The sequence below is a fragment of the Diceros bicornis genome, chromosome 8, assembly GCF_020826845.1.
Source record: "Diceros bicornis minor isolate mBicDic1 chromosome 8, mDicBic1.mat.cur, whole genome shotgun sequence".
NCBI classification, from domain to species: Eukaryota; Metazoa; Chordata; class Mammalia; order Perissodactyla; family Rhinocerotidae; genus Diceros; species Diceros bicornis.
The window spans coordinates 71,794,704-71,819,636 of record NC_080747.1 but is presented as its reverse complement, the minus strand read 5'-3'; the positions used below and the strand labels follow the sequence as shown (position 1 = coordinate 71,819,636).

Sequence of the window (24,933 nt, the reverse complement as noted above, 5' to 3'; positions counted from 1 at the left end):
TTCAAAATGAAAAGTTAGGGGACAATGAATGCCTTACATCTGTTAGGAATCAGACTAAACTCACTCTGAGGACAGGGTTTTTCATCTTCATTAGCCCAAGGTCTAAACATTGTCTGGCTCCATAGTAGATGCTCCATATATCTTATAAATGAATAGATAAAGAGATGAATGAATTTTTGTCTTCTTACTCCTTCCTGCTATCTACTTTCCATCACTACGCCCATTTAAAATTTGCTTTCAGGTTTATATGAAAGTGTAAGTTCTAGTTAAGGCTTTGCATATCAGCCCTCTTTGGTGTATGTGTGCGCATGTGTATGCATGCATGTGTGTGTGTGTGTGTGTGTGTAAGAGTTTTCTACCCATCCCACTCCCTGCTCCACCTAAAACCAAATCAAATAGGGATAGGGTTACCAGATATAACACACGACATTCAATTAAACTTGAATTTCAGATAATGAATCATTTATTTACTATAAATGTGTTCCAAATATTTCACAGAGGCAATTATTGCATGGAGAATTCTTGTACTAAAAAATTATTCATTATTTATCTGAAATTCAAGTTTAACTCAGCCTCCTTTATTTTTATTTGTTAAATCTGGCAACTCTAATAAAAGCCATTTATTCTCCTGATATCTATATGGCGACTGCCCACAAGCTTGTCAAAATCTTAGTTATATTGATTTATCCATGAGAAAATGTTTATAGTTTTTCTGAGATTTAAACCATAGTGGAAATAAGCTTTTATCCTTTAGCTGAATTGTTCCCCCACCGGTCTCACCTTTTTTTCATTTTCAATCTCTCATTTTTCCTCTTAATTATAACACATTTGAAGAATTGCATTTTTATTTGTGATAAAACCCATAGATAGACTATACATACAGGTTACATAAAAACACATGAGGATGATAATTAAAGCTAATATACAGTGTTGGATAGGCAGTGTGATTAAGGAACTACATATTTATTGTATACAGTGTCATTAATGTCAATAACTCTTTTCTTAGAAGCACCTCTTGCACGAAGAGTATGTTTTAGCAGTTAGTAATAGTACAAACATGTTAAAAATACTATTTATAGAACTACAACCTCAAAACATTCAGTCAAATTTGATCTCATGGATTGGTTTACCACTTGATAAATGGCCCTGACTTACAATGACCTTTCAATAACACACCAAGGAGAAGCAACAAGAAGCCCATTACTTGCAGAAGCAATTACAGAAAATCACTTTGGAACAGTAGCACCGTTCCACATTATAATATGCACATTTGTTGTATTGCACCTTCCTGAGTTGAACTTTGAAAACAATAGCCATACAAAACACCAGAATGAATGAATTCATCCTAGGCTGGGCCTTCACTGGTGGTAGTAGTAATCTTGGCCGTCATAGCCATCATAGCCACGCCCCTTATAGTAGCTGTACTCATCCTCATAGGTTCGGTAATTGTCCCCACGAGGTTCCCCATTCTCATTTTCATAGACTTCATAGCCATTGTCGTATTCATTGGTGCCTGTTTGTTCGTACTCCCCCTCATATCCAGTGGTGGTGGTTCCCCCAAATGGAGGGGTGCTGGTCCTGTAGACCTTCTGTGGTGGAGTTGTAGGTGCAAACCCTCCATTTGGAGAGGTTGTTGTCTTAGAGCCACCCTTGTCCTGCTCTCCAGCCACCGTGGTTCCTTCTGCATTGACTTCTTCTTCCCCTTCTTCTCCGTTGTCTCCGCCACTGCTGCCATGGCCGTTTTCTGCCTCTGTGCTGTTGGAGCTGGTGCCGTTGATGCCTTGCCCATTTTCATCCACTTCTGCTTCATTTTCTTCGTTTTCATTTTCTTCCTCTTCTTCTTCTTCTTCTTCTTCATCACTTTCCTCTTCTTTTGTAGCCTTGCCTTTTATATCCCCAGCCTGTACAGAAAAGTTTGGAAGAATCCAAATCTAGGCATGAAAAATGTAAAACTTAAGGCCATCATTTCAGCTAACACAGGCTGTACTGACAGCTTTGTTCTGGATGTAATTTTGAATTGAAGCCAATTTAACTTACAAAAAAATTGGTGGGGGTTTTAAAAATTCAGAATTAGTACCTTCATCATTGGGTTTTGATGGGGGAAAATGTACCCGATAAATAAGCCTTCTCTGTGGGAGATGCTTCCTATAGCTTTGCCCCTCACTCTCTCTGTGTTGGAATCCTCTTCCCTGAAATGCAATGGCATCTCTCAGGACCTTTTATCCATTGCTAAGATGCTTGTCCTTAGTATTCTGTTATAATGTAGAAAGTCAGTGTAATAACATGGGAAAAGAACTTGCCTGGGAAAAGATCTTTCCTTATTTGTAAACAGGGAAATTGTATCTGTTCTCACTTTTTCGATGAGCTAATGAAGATAATATAAAATACGCTGTGCCGTAGTGTTGGGACAACCTTAGACTTCAGTAAAGAAATGAAATCAGATTGAAAATTTTGGGGGAATTATTACCTTCTTGGGAAGTCGGATTGCAGCTAGACCTATACTCCCTGTTCCAGGGGTGGGCTCCTCTCCATAGCCAAGTGTTGTAGTAGAAAGGGTTGTGTTCTCAGCCTCGGATTCTTCATCTTCATTTCCATCAGAGTCTTCATTCTCTCCATTGTTTTCTTCTTCATTTGAAGTCCCCTGGTAAAAAAAGCCAGAGCAAGAAAAGTTACCTTAACTGGAAGGTAACTCAAGATTTGTTGGAGTCATGAACCATCACTGGGGAAACATTTGTATCCCTCAGCCAGCTCATCACCCAACGTTGGCAATTCTGCTTTCTCTTATGCCATTTGCACTTCTCACTTCTAAGAACTCAACTCAAAGTTATCTCACCCTATTGACCTCACTATACTGTGTTTTAGATATTTCTGCATTCTATTTAATCAACTCAAAAATATTTGTGTAATAATTTCCACATATCTGAGTATATGGTATCATACCATACATGGCTTAGGCTCTCAAAGTCTTATTAATAACTACTACAACATGGCAGTAAATTAATTATTGTGTTTGCTAACAAATAAGCTGAGAACTTTATACTTACTTTTTAAATTTCTTATAGCAGCCGTGTAAGTTAGGATTATTGCTCTCACTCTTCAGAAAAGGAAAGTGAGCTCAGAAAAGCTAAATAACCTGTTTAAGGTCTTATAGTAAGTGATGAAGCTGTATCTTTCTAACTCAAAAAGCTGAGCCCTTTCTAATGTACCACGATGGTTTTGACAATGACAGGGATTTATATGAATTGTACACACCTACACCTAGGATTTTTTTTTCCAGAAAGGAATTTTCTATAGAAACATTTCAAACAAATTGACTGCATATTTTATTTACTACCAAAAAATAAGTGAATATATTTCATGTGCTTTGAGGTTTAAAGAAAAAAGGGTATATTTAATTCAAAATCCATCTGCCAGTATGTAAGTCAGTACTGTTCCATATGCAGTATTCAAAAGATTTCAGGCATTTGACATGAAATCAATATTCCTGTATGATGAAGAAACTAAACACTCCAAGAAATCCTTAGGTGTATATTATGTTATTGCATGAAAATGTTTTTAAAAAAAATCACTTGTCAAATTATGTTTATTGTAATCTTTAACATTTTATTATTTTGCCTTTATTCCTTTTTGTTAGGCAATTGCTTGTTAACTGAGTTAATTTCCCAATGTAATTCATAGCTAGTATTAAATTCAGGATTTCATACATATAGAATTTTTTTACTTTAAATGAGTACTGGAAAATTGAATTCATTTCAATGTATTTTTAAAAAGATTGTGATGTTAGGATAACTTTAACCAGGCATCCTATATTTTGACTTCAAAACAAATTAAAAAAACTCAGATTTAGCTTGCCTTATTACTAAAACAAAGTGACTAAAGAAGAATATATTTGTTTCATCAAATTTGTAAATTCCACTATTTCAATGAACTCTTGAGACTACTAGAGTCCACCCAAAACAGTCTCCAAGCTAATTATGTCAAATATCCCACAATTACCATACTGTTTATTTTTTTCATGTTTATGCTTTAGTCCAACAGACTAAACCTTTCAAAGGTAGAAGGAAGAAATATCCTTGGAGTAGAAGAATATACAACGTGGGTCCTGTTCCCTCATTTCACAGATGAAAAGTCTGAGGTCCAATGGGATAAATGACTTGTATGAGGTCAAAGAGATGGCAGTTCATTAGTGGCAGGGTCATGACTAAAGGCCCAGACTCTCAACTCACAGACTTCTACGTTTTCTCCTAAAACACTCTTTCTTTTCCTAGGTACTTTCTTTAAGGATGTCCTGCTGCAATAAGTTAAAAATGAAAATAGGTCAGTCTGTTGATGGGTATTAGGCCTCAAATATCTTATTGAATAGAAAAATTAGCAATAATTTGTGCTTAAAAATGTATTATTAACCTCCTAGAATCTAGGCTAAAATGACTGAAAGAAATGAGTATTGGTGAGAATGTGGAGCAGTGGAACTCTCATATCCTGGTAGTGGAAGTTTACATCAGTACATCTGCTTTGGAAAGTCATTTGGTTGCATCTACTCAAGTTGAACATATGCATACCTTTTGACATAGAAATTTCACTTCTAGCCAAGAACATACAATGGAGAAAGGAAAATCTCTTCAACAAATGGTTTTGGGAAAACTGGACAGCCACATGCAAAAAAATGAAAGTAGACCATTACCTTACACCATACACAAAAATTAACTCAAAATGGATTAAAGACTTGAATGTAAGACCTGAAACCATGAAACTTCTAGAAGAAAATATAGGCAGTATGCTCTTCGACATCAGTCTTAGCAATATATTTTCAAGCACCGTATCTGACCGGGCAAGAGAAACAATAGAAAAAATAAACAAATGGGACTACATCAAACTAAAAAGCTTCTGTAAGGCAAAGGAAACCAGGAACAAAATGAAAAGACAACCTAACAATTGGGAGAAGATATTTTCAAACCATACATCTGATAAGGGGTTAATCTCCAAAATATATAAAGAACTCATGCATCTCAACAACAAAAAAAACTAACAACCCAATTAAAAAATTGGCAAAAGATGTAAACAGATATTTCTCCAAAGAAGATATACAGATGGCCAACAGGCACATGAAAAGATGTTCAACATTATTAACTATCAGGGAAATGCAAATCAAAACTACCATGAGATATCACCTCATGCCCGTCAGAATGGCTATAATTAAGAAGACAGAAAACAACAAGTGTTGGAGAGGATGTGGAGAGAAGGAAACTCGCATACACTGCTAGTGGGAGTGCGAACTGGTGCAGTCACTATGGAAAACAGTATGGAGATTCCTCAAAAAATTAAGGATAGAACTACCATACAATCCAACTATTCCACTGCTGGGTATTTATCCAAAGAAGGTGAAAACACCAATGCGTAAGGAAACACGCACCTCTGTGTTCATTGCAGCGTTATTCACAATAGCCAAGACTTGGAAGCAACCTAAGTGCCCATCAAGGGACAAATGGATAAAGAAGATGTGGTATATATACACAATGGAATACTACTCAGCTATAAGAAACAATGAAATCCAGTCATTTGTGACAATATGGATGGACATTGAGGGTATTATGCAAAGAGAAATAAGTCAGAGAGAGAAGGTCAAATATCGTATGATCTCACTAATTAAGTAGCAGATGATAACAACAACAAACAAACACATAGAGACAGAGATTGGATTGGTGGTTACCAGAGGGGAAGTGGGGAGGGAGGAGGGCAAAAAGGATAATTAGGCACATGTGTGTGGTGATGGATTGTAATTAGTATTTGGGTGGTGAACATGAGAACATGATGTAATCCATGCAGAAATAGAAGTATAATAATGTACACCTGAAATTTATACAATGTTATAAACCAATGTTACTGCAATAAACAAAAAATTAAAAAAAAAAAAAGAAATTTCCCTTCTAGATAAGATGGCCTCCAGAGAAGAATGCATATATTCACCAGAAGCTGTACTAGAATGTTTATAGCAGCACATTTTGTAATAGCCCAAACTCGGAAACTATGTGAATGAGAATGAACAATCTACAACTAGAGAACAATATGGATCAATCTCTGAAGTTGAGAGTGGAAGAGACCACATGCGGAAGTGTATATGCTGTATGATTCCATATACATAATACACGAAAAGAGGCAAAAGTGATCTATCTGTTAGGAGACAAAAAGAGTGGTTGCCCTTGGTGGGGCTTGGTTAATCAATGGAATGGAGCACAAAGTGTGTGCTGCTTTTTCATGTGGCTGCTGATTACACTTGCGTGTTCAATTACTGACATTTCAATGATCTATATATTTATGATAAATGTGTTATACATGTATGTTATATTTCAATAAAATTTTTTTCAAAGTGAGGGCAAACAGTTTAGGAGTGGAAAAAAAATATCTGATCATCAAATAGAATATGCCTAAGTACCTTCTCATGTGAACACAATTCCTGGGCACTCTGTATTTAACCTGAATTGCCAATGAAATTTTAGGGAAGAACTGGGGAAAAAAAGAGATTCTAAATTTTCTTCAGGATGGAAGGCTCCCAGTTTTATTTATCTACTTTTCCAATAGCATTTTTTTTTTTTTTTTTTGCTGAGGAAGATTTGCCCTGAGCTAACATTTGCTACCAACCTTCCTCTTTTTGTGTGAGCCACTGCCACAGCATGGCCACTGACAGAAAAGTGGTGTAGGTCTGGGCCTGGGAACTGAACCCGGGCCACCAAAGCAGAGCACGCTGAACATCACCACTAGGCCACTGGGGCTGGTCCTCCAATATCACTTTTAATGAATAATCTTTGGAGCATTTATTCCTCTGAAGTTTCAAAATGAAACCACTAAATATTTTCTAGGCACCGTATATGTGTAAGACTCTGTGCTAGGCAGTGTGAGGACATACAAAAGAGGGTATAGCACAGGTCTTTCCCAAAGCCGGGATTGCAGCCTGTGGGCCCTACTCCCCTAGGTTGTGTGCAGTTGGAAGATAAGTTTTGGGAGGACCATAAATGTTCAGAGATTGTTGACAAAATTTGGGCATGTATTATTTCATCAGAGTCCTAAAAGAGTCCTAATTTTTCTCCATCCCCAACCATCATCACGACAAATGAAGACCCATTGCCGAAAGGTACACAGTCTAATTGGGAAATCTAGCTGGCAAGGCAATTTACAACCACTGTACAGCAAACAGCTGTAATGAAATGGATTACCCTAGCTTAGTTCTTTTTTTGTGTGTGTGTGTGGAAGATCAGCCCTGAGCTAACATCCATGCTAATCCTCCTCTTTTTGCTGAGGAAGACTGGCTCTGAGCTAACATCTATTGCCAATCCTCCTCCTTTTTTTCCCCAAAGCCCCAGTAGATAGTTATATGTCATAGCTGCACATCCTTCTAGTTGCTGTATGTGGGACGCCGCCTCAGCATGGCTGGAGAAGCGGTGCATCGGTGCGCGCCTGGGATCCAAACCCCGGCCGCCAGTAGTGGAGTGCGCGCACTTAACCGCTAAGCCACGGGGCCGGCCCCCTAGCTTAGTTCTTATGTAAAACTTCTGTGTGGAGCTTCTGGCAAAATTTTGTGGGATTCGGTAGGTGGCATTTTTTCTGGTACTGGATTGACATTCCTGTAAAGCCTTCCTTTAAACTATCAGGGTAAATTATGGTACTGGAAATGGTACTTTTATGGTTAAAAAAAATCAAACTAATGATTTGTCACTTTTAAGTTCCCACTCCATTTTGTTTTCAAGATAGCAGACATTTATCCATGATCCATTTTTGACTGTCATTGTCCATTCATAAATAGCACCTAAGAATACCTGAATTTAGAATGTTCCCAAACCAGTGGATAGCTATAATTGACTATCCAGGAAAATATACCTAATTAGTATGTTTCCTTGGGCAAGGGTTTCAGTTATAAACAAGTTAGCACAATTTCAAAGATATAGAGATGGATTTTAGCCATGAACTACACTAATTTGCAGTACTATAAGGGAAGATATTTATACATCTTGAGTATTTGCATTTCTGTAAGAACATAAATTTTATTGTTAGACAAAAAGTCATATGAAATTCCTATTAAAAAGAACAACCCTGGGGCTGGGCCGGTGGCGTAGTGGTTAAGTTCATGCAGTCCACTTCAGAGGCCCAGGGTTCTCAGGTTCAGATCCCGGGTGCCAACCTACGCACTGCTTATCAAGCCACGCTGTAGCAGGAGTCCCACATATAAAGTAGAGGAAGGTGGGCATAGATGTTAGCTCAGGGACAATCTTCCTCAGCAAAAAGAGGAGGATTGGCAACAGACGTTAGCTCAGGGGTAATCTTCCTCACCAAAAAACAAAACAAAACAAAACAAAACCCTCCTTTGTGGGTCAAGAAGAGCAAATGAATCACAATAACACCGTACAGGATAGAAGATTAACTTTCATATACTACCCACTTAGTAAATTGAGTTTTTTAACTTCAGTCCTTAAAACAAGTATTACATTGAATTTAGGATTATTATGTACTGCTCTTTTACCGTCACGTTCTATCCACCTAAATATAAACAATACTTTCGTTTTTATCAGAATTTACACTTCTTTCACTTAAAATGGAGACAATTCTGTTTTTGTGTACCACTTATAGGTAACTTTATCCCCAAACTGTAATAGTGTTTTAAACAGGTCATTTTAGTTGATTCTAGTTTAAATAACATTTTACTTTCCAAAATAGAAGACTGTGGGCAGTTGGTAAGCTGGCAATGGCTATTTGCTGAGTCCAGACTACAGTAGACTAGTTTCCTATTTGTTTTTTGTGCTGCCTGGTTTGTTATGAAGAAACTGCAGAAATTTCTTACCTCTTCTTCCTCCTCCTCTTCTGAGCTATCACCATCTCCATTTTCTTCAGATGAGTCACTACTGCTCTAAAAATATATGTATATTAATTTATATACATATGAATATATAAACATATACACACATGTACACATATTAACACACATGTATATGTGTATACGCTTATGTATGTGTACACGTGTATGTTCATAGACATGTATGTGTGTATATGCACGTGCATATATACACACATATATATACACATATATTCAACATCAAAGAAAATTTCCTGCTGACTAAAATAAGATAAAATACACACAAATATTTACTCAAACTAATTAGTTACTGTCTTGATTGATTTATTTACCTAGAACAGTTCCCATGCAAATGTGAAAGAGGTGTGGAGATTGGGCGTATATAAAATGAGGTTAGAGAGAAGGAGGTATTTTACAATGATTTAGATATGAATTGAGATATTCCATTTTCAACCACAAAATCATAGGCGATATGTTGAAACATTTTGTATGTAAAAACTAGAGCAATGAATTACAGAATTGCTTAGCTCTGAGACAACAAGAAGATTATCTGGTCCAATTTATTTTACAGAGAAAGAATCTGAAGCCCAGAACAGTTGTGACTTCTCCAACCCGTTCAAGGCAAATCTGGGGCTAAGACTTAGATCACATTGTTTTATTTTCATTATAAAATATAAGTGTAATGATGATTAGGCTTACTATAAAATATAAGTTGTTACTGGATGAGTCTCTTAAATAATGAGCTCTCCTGGTGAATTTAAACTAGAATTTGACTTGAAATTAAATTTACATATAATTTTTAGTATCTTTCAATCTAATTAAAGCTAATGGCTAAAATAAGGTTATATATATATATGTGAGGTTATATATATATGAGGTAAAAGTTATATAAGAGAAAAATAATTCATTTACTCATTTAGGAGATTTATAGAGTACCATTCCTCTAAAGAGCTCCATTTTAAATGAGAATAAATTAAACCAAGGGGTCTGTATATAAAAATATAAGTTAATAAGCTTTGTTACTTTTTAAAAGGAGATGTAAATCTGAACATCTGTTATCAGAGCCTTTAAGACAGTAGAAGAGATCTTCATCTTTCTCCCAATGATAACCCAAATTAAATTCTCCTTCTTTTTTTGGAACCACCCCAATGGCACTAGGTATACAAATGGATACCCAACTTAAGATTCTGTCATTTTCTGCCCTGCAAATTTTAGCTTTGATTCTGATGACCCAGTTAAGTATCCTGGGTCTTAGACAATACAGCTGCAGGAGACCTCAGGGTTAGAGATCAGATACGAGGAAACCCTCATGCCCTGGTCCTGCTCAGAGCTGTCCCTGTTGGGCTCATTCTTCAGGTGGCCACACTATCCACCCAAGAAAAAGGAATGCTTGTCCCCTTGAGCCAAGAATAACCTTGGGTGGAAAAGAGAATAGTTAGACCTGTTCTTCCACTGCCATGACCTTCATGGTTGAGCCTTCCCTATTCAGCCCAGAGAGTGAATAACGCATAATATTGTATTTGAACCATTTCTATTTGTTAGTTAAATTATATATAGAGGACAGCATATTTATGCAGCACATTTTGTCTCAGTGGGAGTGTTTTAGTCATTTTACAAGCTTCCTCACCTCTAGCCTTCTTCCTACCCCAACCACATTACTCTTCAATTAGTATCTGCAGTGAGAACAATTTTAAAACTGCATGAAATGCCTTGAAGCCTTGGCATTTTCTTATTTTCCTTTCTTTCATTTATGCCTTATTACCAATTTGTCACTAAGTCCTATTGATTCTTATGGAAGTCTTTCAAATACATAATTTTATTTTTACCTTCCTCTCCCATCACTCCCTTTATTCAATCCTAAATCATATATTCCAGGCATTGTACTGAGAATGAGGGTCATAGCAAGAGATGAAGTCGGAAATGTGGGCAGCTTTCCTGTGTCAAGCATTGTGATAGCTGAGATGAATCCAATAAAAGAAATATGAGATAAAGTTTTTGCCCTCTAAGAGTTTACACACTAATCAAATATCATTTGAATTATAAAAAACAATTTCCTCAATTAAAAATGCTTAAGGTATAAGCTTATTTATTCTTCCATTTCTATAGCCAAGCAGATAGATAAGCTATAGGAAACTGTAAATAGCTTTGCAATCAATATAACATGTTTCATGCAAGTTGATTATATATAAACATAGATGTGCTTGAATAAAATATAAATTTCAAAGCTAATACAGTTTAATGCATTTTTGGGTGACAATTTGGGCACTAGATGCTTAATAGACTTAAGAGAATAAATAAAGAACTATGGAAAATATAAAAATAGACATGTAAGAGGAAAAATCTTGGAAATCAAACTTTGTAAAGTAGGAGGATGGATCATAAATACTAGGTCAGACTGTTGGATGGGGAGATATATTTTGTTGGATTCTATTTTAAAACAACTCTCTTACTTACAAATTCTACATCGGTTGAGATGGACTTACCTGCATATAATTTGTGGAAATTTTATGTATTAAAGATCTGTGAACTTTGAGTCTATCAATAATGAAAAATATAACTCCTCTTAATCTTTTCACTATGGACATTTTTAATTGGACCACACATATATATCTATAAAAATTTCTAGGTGGGAAAATCTTTATGTACTTTATATTTTAGAAAAGTTGAGGAGGAGCTATTCAGAAACTTAAATTTATTGTCATTTCCGTTTAGTTTAAGAAAGAAAACAAAGTGAAGTTTCAAATGAGCACTGTTTATTTATGGGCCTGAGGTGAACCAAAGAATGGAAGATAATTCTGAAAAGCCACAACTCTTGTATCACTTGTGCTCATATTTCTGTGGCTGCACACATTCCCTATAATTATTATGGTGCTAGAAATACTTTAAGATGATCGTTTCCAATCATTGTATGAGTTACAGATGGGTTAGCCCAACATATGGTAGGATGCTATGCCAAGCCACTGTGCTGAGGCATCGTTTTCAGCATCTTGACTGTTTTTAGTGTCTCAGGAGTCCTGGGTCAAATGGTGCATAATTGGTGCCCTGAACCCAAACTGTATGGTAATAAAAATAGCACAATTCTGGTTTGTTGTATATTTAAAATCAACACCACACCCTCCAGTTTTCAAAGGCCCTCTTCACAGGTAACCCAGTAAAAACAGAAACTTATTTTTAGTGTTTAGTTATTTTCTTTTTTGTTTACAAATTTTAAGGATGTTTTGTTTTTCCCACAAGCTTTTTAGTTCACTTCATGAAATTCTCTCTTTCCTCTGCAGGTCTTGAGCCACACTTCCATTACAATTGTGCTCCAACGTATGACACACTGCTCTAGCGACCCACACAGGTCAAAGTTCAGAAGATGTTCAGCAACTACCATTGATTATCCAGAATTTTCTTAATGATCTTTACTGTTTATGAAGTCAATTTTTTCCCCTACCAATTAAAGGACTCTAAATTATTGGATGTAAAGCAGCTGTATGACAGTATTGAATCAACAATAACATGACTATTAGTGCCCTTATCACTGACTTAATTGTCAACAATTGATGAAATTGTCCACTTTTGTCAGTGAATTAGTCAAAATACCTGAAATCAATGTGCCAACGTGTTTGCTTTTCTTGTATCATTCTAGACTGGGTCCAAATGAATTTACTGCGTGTGTGTGTATCTCTGCTTTAAAAGGTAACTTAGGAATAAATTTTATTTTATTATAGTAAAAACAAACTTTTTGTAGTAAGTAGTCTTTCTGGCTGAATTTCAGTGACAGCTGAATTGAGGTATTTTGTAGTTAAATTTGATTCCCTTTAAATTGTAGTGCGTGAGAAGGAAAATTAACTTTTATACTTACCTGAACTGGAAATCGTTTTAGAGGAGGATAAAAGTAGGCATGCTTGTAAAGAGAATATCGTGGTCTATACTTAAAGACCTGCACAAAGAAAATAAATGATATATTCACGTTTAATGCGCAGTAAATCTAGAGTAAGTATAGTCAGGCCAAGGAAGTATGCTAAAATTAATTACCCCATTTTGTTCAGAATCCTCTAATTTGGTTCTCCGATGCAAATTTTTCATCTGTTTAAAAGAACATTTAGTTATTGTATATTCTTTCTTTTACATAAAAAGACAGAAATGGAAATAACTACAGCTTTTTAATAAAGAACTTACTGAGAGAGCACAGGCCATTCCCAAAATGCTGAGCAAAATGAAAGCAGTCTTCATTTTGGTGATTGCTTCTGGAATTAATGAAGTGGTAAAGTTAATAAATATTAAAACTGAGTGTAATTTTTTTCCTTATACTAGAGATTAAGTATTTGATTTGCTTTTATCTATGTCCAGTTATAGTTTTGACTAATTAAGACCAAATTTCTACTTTTGTTTTAAATTTCTTCCTTCTATTTAAATGCTAGAAGACTGATTTTACCTATTTGAATAATCTTGAGTTCCATATTTGGTTTTAACCTATTTGCTATGATCTGTCATTGGAAGGCCATTTCATGGCCCCTGCAAGGGGCTTGCATGCTTAGCCTACTTCATACTGGGGCAAGGAGGCCTCCTAATATTATTGACAGGAATATCAGCTAAGTGAGCTGAATTGTTACCATAGTTATGTGACCTATTTTCTTGTTTATAATTAAAAACTAAGCAAAAATTGAATACATTTAAATAATTGCTTTTACATCAATGATCCTACAGGCAGTTTCCAGCTTCTATATAGATTTTGAACTAAAAGTTCATTTGCAAAATGGAGACTAGGAGCCATTTTCCTATGCATATCTTAGAACACTTGGTATTTTTGTTATGCATGTGAAATGATCCATATTATGTGAAATACTATTTTCTTAGCATGTAGCACTGAACAGCCATGTCTAAGGATGATTCTATGAGAAGAGTTCATCCGAGTTTCACCTTGGGATATCAGGAGCAAATTTCCTCAAATTAGGTTGTTCTCCAGCTCCACTTAAGCTTTCCCTCACTAGTGTGGAAGACTATCATGGGATGGATCAAGGGATCCCAGGGTCAGGGCAATGGGCATGATGAAGACTCCAATTCTGTGGAAGAATTGAAGATGCAACTCTCAGAGTGGAAATAGTTCCCGGACAGTCCTGGGGTTTGCAGCCATGCGAAGATCTCAGTTCCACTTAGGTTCCTCATAAGTAAAAGGAGAGAGATTGACATCCTATCCTATTTAAATTTTATTCTATTTGATAAAATTCCATTTTAATGGAGGTTAAACAAACTTAGCTGAACACTTAACAACCCCCCACTTGCACTGACATACACATTTAACTGAGTGCTTTCTCAAGCAGAGTGACAGCACTGGCAACATTTTAGAAGCAATAAGTAACAGTGATGGTAATTTCCCCATACACAGATGGAAAAGTAATGTATAAAATGTATAAAACCCATGTCATATACTGTACCCTGAAGGTTGATTTTGCATTTTGTCACCATTAGCCAAGATTTATTGCATTCTGATTGAGTATCTGACACTAAAATAAATATTACATTGAGTAAGTCTTGAGGCCTGGAGAAGGTATTTGGGTCCTAAGTCACACTATCTGTGGCAGAGTGGGTCTTTTGATTTTGATGCCTACACACTTCCTCAAAGTCTCTCTATTTTAGTAAAAGTTATTTTCTTTTCTTTTCTTGAGGTTCTTTGGTTTATAACATTGTGTAATTTCAGGTGTACATCATTATATATCAGTTTTTGTACAGACTGTATCGTATTCACCACCAATAGTCTAATTTTTATCTGTCACCATACATATGTGCCCCTTTACCCCTTTCACCCACCCCCTTCTTCCCCTTTGGTAACTACCAATCTGTTCTCTTTATCCATGTGTTTATCTTCCACATATGAGTGAAATCACACAGTGTTTGTGTGATGGCCACATGGGGACAAAACGGCTTTGCCCCTGAAGGGGGCTCATCTGTTTAAGAAGTTTCATTGCTATCAGGGTACTTGGAATAATACTTTGAACTTTGCTGCCCATGGTTGAGCTCACCAGCCTGGAAAATTATTGCTTTGCAGCCTTATGAAAAGAGTTGGCGTATTTAAAATATTTATAATATCTTAAAGAGCTAAAAACTTAAATACAGAGAACTGTAGAAAGAGTTTTGATTACATAAATTTCTCATAACAAACCATAAAAACAACTAGATGAAAACATAACAGGAAAAATATAAAAAGAACCAAGTGATTCAGGTAGGCAGCAATTGGCTGCCTACATAAATCTCATTTTATTTACTTTGTGACTCATCAAAAGCAAAGACCTCGATAGTGGCCCCAACTAACCCAGACAACAATTCAAACATTCTTAAAGGATAGTTTTGAGAATCTAATTACAAGTTTTTTTTAAGGAAGAGTATGATAAACTGTCAACATTATTTATTTCTCTAGTACTGTGTATTTTTCCAAACTGATTTTAGAGCTATAGGATATTAACACTTTGAAATTGAATGTATAACATATTAAAAAGATATTGTATCTGATTGAAATACAGGTTAGGCATAACTTACGGAGAAATCTGCAGAAATCAAGGCAGATTTGCAAATGCAAAATAGTATTTCAGTCAGGTTATCTTGAATGCACCAGAATGAGGAAACAAATAGTTATTTGTGAAAGAATCTAAAATCTGAGGTACTAGTTTAATGGTAAACAAGTGTTAAATTACATAGCCATTCTATACAGGGCAATATTAGCAATATTTAAATAAAAAATTCAAAGCCATATTCAGAGATATAAAACATGGAATGTTTGATTTTAAGATAGTGAAGCTGGTGTATTAAATCTTACCCGTTCGCAGTCCTGGAGTGAGGAGGCAGGCTCACAGGAGTGAGTGACACAGATTGAATATTTCCTCTGCTCTCTCACTCACTCATTCACTTGCTCTTGCTGGCTATAAACTCTTCTTTGCCTTCCAACAGCCAATCACTGTCATGGCCAAGGTGATGTCAGAACGTGGATTCTCACCAGAAAAACCCCATACTTCAACACTTTTTCAAGACACAGGCTCAGTTGAATAAACATGAAATGTGGTTCTAGCGCCAAGAGGTTTGCATTGTGGAATTTAATTGAAGGTTTAGATGAAGATGAATAGCTTGAGTTCTGGATATATATAATAATATACTGAATTTGAATTAAAATAAACAGCAAAAGATTTAACCATTTAAAAATTTCATAATTATCCAAGCTTTCACTATGTTGAAAGAAAGGAAAATTTACTGTCATCAGAAACAAACCTACATTATTAGTTTAGTAAAAAAAAATAAATTAAATAATGAAGGAAGCTGATGAACAATTAATATTTTGATATGAATTATTTTGTATTTTTTCCTGAAATATGCTTCAATGACTCATAAATTAAAATTGATATAATTAAATGTCAGGATTTATAAGACACATCTGCTAAAATATATTGCTGAGTATAAAAGTTAGAACTTTTGAGGATCATGCTGCTGAAAGGCAGGTTTCACTTTTTGATTTGTAAAATAAACATTTTTAGATTATCTATTAAATGTTCCCTTTCTGTTGTGCAAGTGATGTCACCTCATTTTATTTTCTTGGGCTTCTGTATACATCTTTTCTGTTCATTTTCATATTTAATTTTTTCTATATGGTATAGGAAAAAAATGATTAGAGCTGGCAAGGATGACCTGTTGTTATTGAAATGATTCATGAAAACCAAACCCTCAAGGAACTGATTGACAAACTAAAATACTAAGTTTTTAATTTGCAAGGGAGAATTAGCTTAATAGCCAGCATATTCTCCTTGTCTTGTGTGAAGTCTACCTGAGAAACCAAACATTAATAAATATCATTTTTAAGTGTGTGTGCCAGTCATCCTGTTAGATGTTTTGGATAAATCAGCTTTTATTTCAGAAAAGTTGCTTAGAAAATATAGACTCATAAAAAGAGAAATTGGATAGCCTACTTGAATTCAATTCAACCACATCGATTTAGTTCAATTTACCAAACCTTAAATTATTGAGTTTTCCACTGAACCAGGACAATTGAGAGCCAATGTTCCAAGGCACAGAGAGCCAAATATAAGAAAGATCTGGTGTCTGTCTTTAATAATTTCACAGTTGTGTAGAGAAACAGACATATATCCCTAGGCACAGAAATCAAAATATCTACAAGGTTTAGAGATGCTGTGGAAGTAGGGAGGTTTAATTCTAAATGACAAGAGAGCAGTGGAGCTGGACCCTTACATCAGAATAGGAATCTGCTACGTTATCAATAAGGAACGGTTGATCAAGAAGGAAGAGGAAAGCATTCTCGGGAACGGGTTTAAAGGATACAGAAATGTATGAATAACACAACAACACCATCTAGTATTTGCTGAGCGTTCTCATGCTAGTTCTTCACTTGAGCTATTTCATTCATCCTTCATACACACAGAAAATAATTCTATGAGATTATTCCCATTCTACAGGTGAGGTGAGAGAAGCACAGTGATGGCAAGTATGCCCTGAGCTACATGGCTAGTAAATGGGGGAATCTAGGGATCAAAGTGAAGTCTAATTCTACAGTCTGCTTTTAATCGCTATATATCCTTGCTGGCACATTCGGAAGACTTCAGTGAGTGAGTAGATTGGAATATATTGAGTAGAATTAGTGACAGATGAGAGTGGTCAGATAGGCAAAGACCAGGAGATGGAGGGGGCTGTAGGTTGCACTGAGTATGGACTCCATCATGGAAATGAGAGAACATTCAAGGGTTAAAGCAGAAAAATAAGATATTTATATTTGCAGTTTGGAAAAATCTTTTATTGACAAGGCACAGCTGGGATGAAGAAGGCAAGATTGTTATGGAGAAGGAGAGCTTCAAAAAGCTATTTTAGTGGTCCAGGAAAGCAATGATAAAGGTCTGAACTAAAGCAGTAGCAGTGGCGATGGGAAAGATGGAAGAAGTGAGAGAGATGATAAATAGATAAAAAGAATAGGACTTAATAGAAGCAAGAGAAGTGGAGAAGTCTAGGATGACTTCCGGATTTATGGCTTGGGTAATTTTGTGAGTGGTGGGACCATATCTCCTGAGATCTCTAGCTAATCCAGTCAAGGTCTACCTATAAACTGACTAGATGGGTTCACGCACGCTCATTGGAACATTCTTTCTAAGGAGTAATGCTAGAGAAAAAAAAATAAGGGATCCTTACTAATGCTGCTTTTTCTATAATCAGGGCTATTCCAACATTTTTTTATTGCAATCGCATTATCATAATAGTCTTTATTTAAATATTTGTTATAAATCGATTCTCTTAGATGACATATGACCACACTTTCTTCTCATTGGCATACCACAACCAAATTGCACTGTGTAATGAGTCATTTTTGAGAAAAACTCACACTCATTGTGATGTATCCCTCTTTCTCACCTGCCCCACATACTCAGTTGTCAAATCCTATTAACACTACCTCCACAGTTTCTTTGGGATCCAATCTTCTCCCTCCTTTCTTGTTGCCTCTGCCTTTGTTCACGTCCTCATTACTTCTTGCCAGGTTATGGTAGTAATATTCTAATAGTGGGTGTGTTGCCTATTTCCCTTTCCAAATAATTCTGTGGCCACAGGATTTAGAATCGAAGATTGAGTTGAAGTTCTGGTGTGGTCTCTTGCTAGCTTTTGACTTTGGGTAAAACTCTCTCAACCTAAAAAATCTGACCCCAACTTTCCTTTCCAATATCATTTATTACTTCTTGCCTGCTAGAATACATTTCAAGATGCTCTATATAAGACTGATGAATAGCTAAGTCTAAAAAGTACATAAATACTTTTAAAACATTTTCATGTGAAGTCTCTTTGCAGCTTTTAATTGAAAGCTTAATAACCTAGAATTTTCTGGAATAAATGACAAAATTTCCTCCCTTCATCAGAAAAATGCTAAAATCTTGGTTATGCCAATATATATTACTAAACTCTTCTACTATTTCTTCCATATCTTCCACATCTACTTTTTCTCTCTGAAACCAAAAGGTAGTATCTAATTTGGGCACTAACCCTCATCTCCAAAGTCTTCTCCTTATCCTGAGCTGTCTCACCAGTAGCCTGGTGGCTCTTTGGTACTCCATCACTGGAAACTTTTCTAGCCAGACTAAGGCTTTATACCCTTTAACCCTCTGAGTTCCAGTATGCATTCTGCCTTCCCTCCAGGCTTACCTGTTCAGCCTTTGCCTAGTTTTTGCATCAATAAGTCTCTGGATATAGGACTTTATATAATCAGTCAATTGCTATCATCTTTTAAGCTCTTGTAAGCCTGGGTGGTGAGGAATACAAGAGACAGGTTTTTTTCCTCCGAGTATAATCCAGTCAAGTTCTCCCTTCTTTCTTCCCTCCCAGGCCTCCCCTGTTTGTGCGAAAGTCAAGTAATACTTTTCCTAACCCCCCCCCCCCAATTTCCCAGCAAAACTTTTCATGTATCCCATAGCTAGAAATAACAAATACCGAACTTGTATCTAATATAAATTCTTATTTAAGAACCATCACGTTCTCTTACTGTAATATGTGTCCTGGTGTGGTAGGCGTGGTGGTGGACGTGTGTGTCCATGTCATCTGTTTTTTATTGTGAGTTTCTGGAGGGCAAGGACTGTATCTATTTAAATTACTGTATACGGTGTCAGGGAAACCACATCTATGGATATTTACACAAGACTGGAAGTTCTCATAGAATCTGACATCAGGTAAACTTTAGTGAGATGTATCAATTAATTCCTTCCGCTTTCTGAAAGAGAAAGCAAAGGTTAACACACAATGCTGTTAGCAGATACTAGATCTAAGGGCAGGGTACTTCTAGACTGTTGTCTGTAATGTGGTTCCTGTCTCCAAGGGAAAGGTCCTGAATTTGTTTCTCTCCTTCCAAATCTTCTTTATTCAAGATTTGGGAGGAGAGAATGAAAGTTCAATCTGGTGGATCTCTCTGTAGCCTTCCCAGGTACTTTCTCTACTGTATCATCTACTTCTCCCTGTTGGCTCTCTTTTGTTGGTATTTTCAAGTCTTTTTCATAAAACAGAGAAAATAAAACCCGCCTTCATCCATACACATTCCCACTCAGCTATTCATATATTTCTGTCTTCCTCTTCACAGCCATGTTTCTTGAGAGCTGTCAACGTTTAATGACCCAATTTCTTCACTTTCTACTCATTTTTCAACCCACTGCGTGGGTTGTTTATGAAACTTGTCTCATAAAGGTTGCCAATGACTTCATTCTGTTTAACCAATGAGTTCTTGCTTGTTAACTGGAGTGAACACTTCGCAGTCACTTTCCTAGGTGGTGTTGATAACAGTTGATGCCACTGACTGTTTCCTCCTCTTTCAAACGCCCTACCTACTTACCTACCACATGCGTGGTACTGCATTCCCTGGTTTTCTCTTCCCTCCCTGCCTGCTATTTCTCAACTCTTCCTATGCGCCATTCTTTCTCTAGCTGTCTTTTAGACGTTTATGTTTCCAGGGTTCTGTGCTTGTCTATCTCCTCTTCTCATTCTCCGGCATCTCTCTAGATGATCTCTTTCATTCCCGACACTTCACTTACCCATCTGTTTTTTTTTAATATGGATTTTCCTCCTGTGCTTCAAGGTCATATATCAAACTTATAATGGAAATATCCACCTGGAAGTTCCAAAATTACCTCAAATTCCCAGCTGCCCTTCCTCCTGTTTTTTGACCAGTTGCTCAAGCTAGAAATCTGAATGTCATCCTTATCACCTATCTGTTTCTTACCCCTCCCACATGAATGTAGTCCTGTCAATTCCCGTTAATTCTACACCCCTCAAATCTTACTTCCACCCATCCCCACTACCACTGTAGTCTTATTTGAGGCCACTTGTCTCACCTAGGTTATTTATAAGAACTTCTTTACTATCTTTCTCTCCAATCCGTTTTTCACAGTGTGGCCAAAATAAACTTTCTAAAACACCAATAATATATTTTCAATCTCCGCTTAAAATCCTCCATGGCTCTAATACCTTCCGGATAAAATTTAAACTTCTCAGAGTTGCATAGAAGGCCCTTCAGGATCTGGGTCTTACATATGACTCCAGCCCCACCTCTACACTATCCTGCCTCACACTAAACTCAAGTCATACTAAAATATCTCATTTTCTTTCCTGTACCCCAGAGCCTTTGTGTGTACTATCTTTGTCTGTCTAGCTCTGATCTGTCACTCAGGACTCAGTTCTGAAGTTATATCCTTCAGGAAGTGTGTCCTGATTCCTATCTTCACCTTGGCTAGGTTGGGTCCCTCTTCTATGTTCCAAAACATTCCTGTGACAGGACTGATCCTTCTCTATTGTGGATGCTTGCTTATCCTCTGGACATATTAGGAGTTGTTGAGCATAGGAGCAGGGTCATATTTACCATTATATTTCCAACCTCTCATCACACTGCCTGAAGTAGGGCATTTATTCAAAAAATATTCTCAAAATAATGGCTGACTGACTAAGAAGGAATGAATGAAAGACAATCTATCTCTGTTTCTCAACCTTTTTTTTTCATTATTGCCCACTAAGGAGAAAAACTGAATTTAATTTAATGTCTCCACTAAGGAGAGAAATTAAATACTAAGGAATAAGATTTTGTTGGACAGAGTTGAGCTTCGAAGGGCCACAATCCATTGTGATATCTAAGAATGAGGAAGGAAATCTATAATGATTTCTAGAAGGCTATTCTGTCTATATCTTTACCAGCCACAGTTAAGGAAAGAACAAGCAAACAAAGACTCTTTTCTACATATGGACAGACTGAGGAATAATTTTGACCTTAAACTTTATTTAATAATTTCCTTTAACTCTTTTTGTGTTTTCAGCTAGAAACAAATTTTTACTTACCAGAGTAACAGAGAACCTTCTGTTTCATGCTGTTACCTAATTATTCAGTTACTTTGTGAATAACCTGAATGTTTCATTCATTTTGTGATGTTAAAATGCCTAATATTTTTATCAAACCAGCACATTCTTTAGTGAAGAACTGAGAAATCTGTTCTCAGAAATCATCATTTTGGGGATTCCACAATTGACAAATATAGTCTTTTAGTTACTAGCTGAGGTTGTATTTTTGGTGTTCCTTAGGTTTTCCACTGCCTCGGACCTTCTGCAATGATCTGCGGTAATAACAGTTTGTGATTCCACAAAAAACACATCACTCCTAGTCTGTAGTTGTGGTCTGTTGTACTTTTGTATGATATGGCTCACTCCATTGCATCAACTGTAAAGGTTACAACACCCGTTGGACATCTGAGTCCAGCTGGTCACTTAGTGGACATTTATTGTTATTTGCTTTGGTATTTTTTGCTTGAATGTGTCCGATGTGGATTCTTAGGGAGACCTCTGGCCTAATGCATTCCAAATAAGTTTCTCTCTTTTAGAAGAATGATCTTTATATGCAAGTCTCATTTTCTTGAAGCTGATTTTTTCCCTACTTGGGCTTTCATCTCAATCCTCCAACCTAAAAATTTCTAGTTTTAGATTTTTTCTTTTTCATTTGGTATTTTCTAGTTAATTCATTGCTTTTTTCTATTCCCAAATAACTCTCTGTATTGCTGTCATGTTACTGTACATTTAGAAAGAATTATTAAATATTGGGTGACTGACTGACTGGTTTTCTTGTATGTGACTCTTGTTACTGAGGATGAAGTCTTCCTACTGTACCAGAATTTGAGCTAGGGATGTAAGTTCCTGCCTCCTCCTAATCCTACCCACCACCTCAAAGAATAAAATATCAATTATTTCGATTCAAAGTTTTAAATGCCTAAGAAATGCATTTCTTAGAGGAATTTTTAAACTCGAGATGGTTATCTATATCTTCGTATTCTTCAGGCACAGCCATGCTCAGAGGCAAAAGAGGAGATGACCAGTTTCTCCTCAATTTTTAAAATCTAAAGGAAAACATGATCTTTTGTCACTATCATCACTATCACCATCAAAAATGTGGAAATGCCTCTTTTCACCTGATGCCTGGCAAAGTCTCTCTTTTGGAAAAATAATCTCTATATGTAAAATATGATGCGGATTTTTTTTGCACTTTTAGCTAGAAATATCTAAGAACCTAGAAATAGTCATTCCTTGATAGAAATATAAAATAAAATAACTGCCAAAATAGGCCAGATTCAGTATTCCCATAGTATAAGGAAAATAGTAAGTACAATTATGAGGTGGTGGACTGGAGAGCCCATTAAAATTCAAGTTTTGTGATCTAGTTCCACAAAGTTAGAAAATCTTTCAGAGCACATGGAACTCCTTATTTTACTTTCAATCTGGTGAGCTGGCATTGGGAGAGGATGGCCTCCCTTAGTCCTGTGGCTTTATGTCTAGGGTGGGGGTCAAGAGATTTGCCTACAATTTCAGGCTGATTCACAAGCAGAGCCAAGTCCTCCTTGTAATTATGTTTTCCTGCAATAGCTCAAAAGCTCCTGCTCCATATTCAAGTTCATACTTTATTAAAGTAAACGGGCAGAGTCTTTGCTTCTGTTGGTGTTACGGTGTCAAACAGTGAGAAGCTGCCACCCATGAGAGACCAAAATTGGTTTTTGTGGTGGAAGAAGTGTTGGCCACCATGAGAGACAGAAGTTCCCTATGGATTTGGATGTTTTAAATTTGGTAGTAGATTCTACACAGGACTAGAGAGGGCCTCACAAAAGAACTGGTTATTTGAGAACAACCAAAACAAAAGGACTGCGAAGAAGGCAGCAGAGTGTATCAAATGAGGTATTGTCCAACTCACAGGCCCATGGAGAAGTTACAAGCATAATGCTGACAATAGCTGGGGTAGCAGGGGTGAGGGTGGAAGGTGGGAGCAAAGATGGTGGCAGAAAAAGATGGCTCTAATGGAGAACTAAACACTTTACTGTGCCTAATCTACAAAAGGCACAAAACACTCAGAGCTTGACAAAGCTCTTCCATGACACTAGTGGGAGAAATTTTTTTTCCTTGTTTCCTAAAATAAAATGTATATTTCAAGAGAGACTTTGCCTAACACAATCTAGCCATTTGTCTCAAAATTTGAAGAAACATTATAATTTTATAAAACACATTTATGCTAAGCAATAATATTTCATACACCAATAGACTGTAGACTCACTTGTCTGCATAATGGCTGCAAAGGCATCCATTGAAGTAAGAGATTTGTAGCCTCTTAATTTCAGTTTTTTCATAAGGTCCAAATTGATGTTTCTATGAGTCAGTATTATTAGAAGCCATTTCTTCTCTTTGTAAGTCTGTGATGTTGCAGGCAATAGACTCTCCAAAGTTTCTTATTCATCCATCCATCCATTGTTTTCAACACCTAGTATGGACCAGGCACAGTGCCAAATGAATGCTGAGGGTACAAAGGTAATTAAAACAAGAACTTTTTCCATAATTTCTTTGTGAACAGACTAAGGTAAGCTTACTAGTGGCATTTTGATATCTATCTTCTAAGATGCCTAAACAAACCATCAAACAATGCCTTTTACACTATTTCTTCACTTGACATTTTTCGCTTTCTCAAAGAACAGAGAGCAAACTGATCAAAAGTAAATAAAATAAATGCATTCTCAGGAAACTTCTTTAAGATTTCAGTTGTGGGTGTTAAGTGTGAATTTAGTTGACATGAGAGATATTTTTTCATTGTCTTAAACCTATGAAAAATACTTTCACCAACTCCAAAATTCATGAATTTATTTCATTTCCAGAGCATTGGAAATCAATTTTTCTGCCTCTTACTACAAGTTTTCTTCTGTTATCCTATCATCATGTTCACATTCACATTATTCTTTAGAACCATACCAAAGTTCTAGGCTCTACAAATAGAATCACATTTTTTAACATGCACAGCAAGGAAAAAACTTGTGGTACCACTCAAGATTTCAGACACTCTTAAGTATATTGAGAGCAGGGGTTACTGTTAGCAACCAACCTGCCAGATAACACTGTATGTACAACTATGGGGCTATTTTAAATTTAACTCTGTAGACCATCTGACTCAAAAGAGGACTTTTTCTTTTTGTTTTCCCTCAGAATTATACTACATTTTGGCCAATGGCTCTGTGGTTGTGTCTGTGTAAGGCAAAGTTGATGCAGTATCTGAAACCTAGTTGGTGAGATTCACTTAGCATGAT

General features: G+C 36.3%; 1 protein-coding gene and 1 long non-coding RNA gene across 4 annotated transcripts in view; one reads left to right on the top strand and one right to left on the bottom strand.

Annotated features, from left to right (window-relative positions):
* Positions 1-13,254, top strand: part of LOC131409773 (uncharacterized) — a 112,759-nt gene extending 99,505 nt beyond the window's left edge. Inside the window, exon 4 of the long non-coding RNA XR_009221005.1 lies at positions 12,115-13,254. This is a non-coding gene — a long non-coding RNA (uncharacterized LOC131409773). The remainder of the gene's footprint in view (positions 1-12,114) is intronic.
* IBSP (integrin binding sialoprotein) lies at positions 836-24,121 on the bottom strand. Of its 3 annotated transcripts, XM_058547470.1 has the most exons (8): positions 23,916-24,121; positions 15,636-15,773; positions 13,004-13,071; positions 12,860-12,910; positions 12,687-12,764; positions 8,828-8,893; positions 2,468-2,641; positions 836-1,901 (listed from the first exon to the last, which is right to left on the bottom strand). In XM_058547470.1, exons 3-8 carry the CDS (start codon positions 13,055-13,057, stop codon positions 1,359-1,361), a joined length of 966 nt encoding a protein of 321 aa, XP_058403453.1. In that variant the 5' UTR covers positions 13,058-13,071; positions 15,636-15,773; positions 23,916-24,121; the 3' UTR covers positions 836-1,358. The 3 variants fall into 3 exon arrangements, with proteins under 3 accessions (XP_058403453.1, XP_058403451.1, XP_058403452.1); XM_058547468.1 differs by lacking the exon at positions 15,636-15,773; XM_058547469.1 differs by lacking the exon at positions 23,916-24,121 and having other exon boundaries at positions 15,636-15,944.
* Positions 24,122-24,933: the final 812 nt, after the last annotated feature.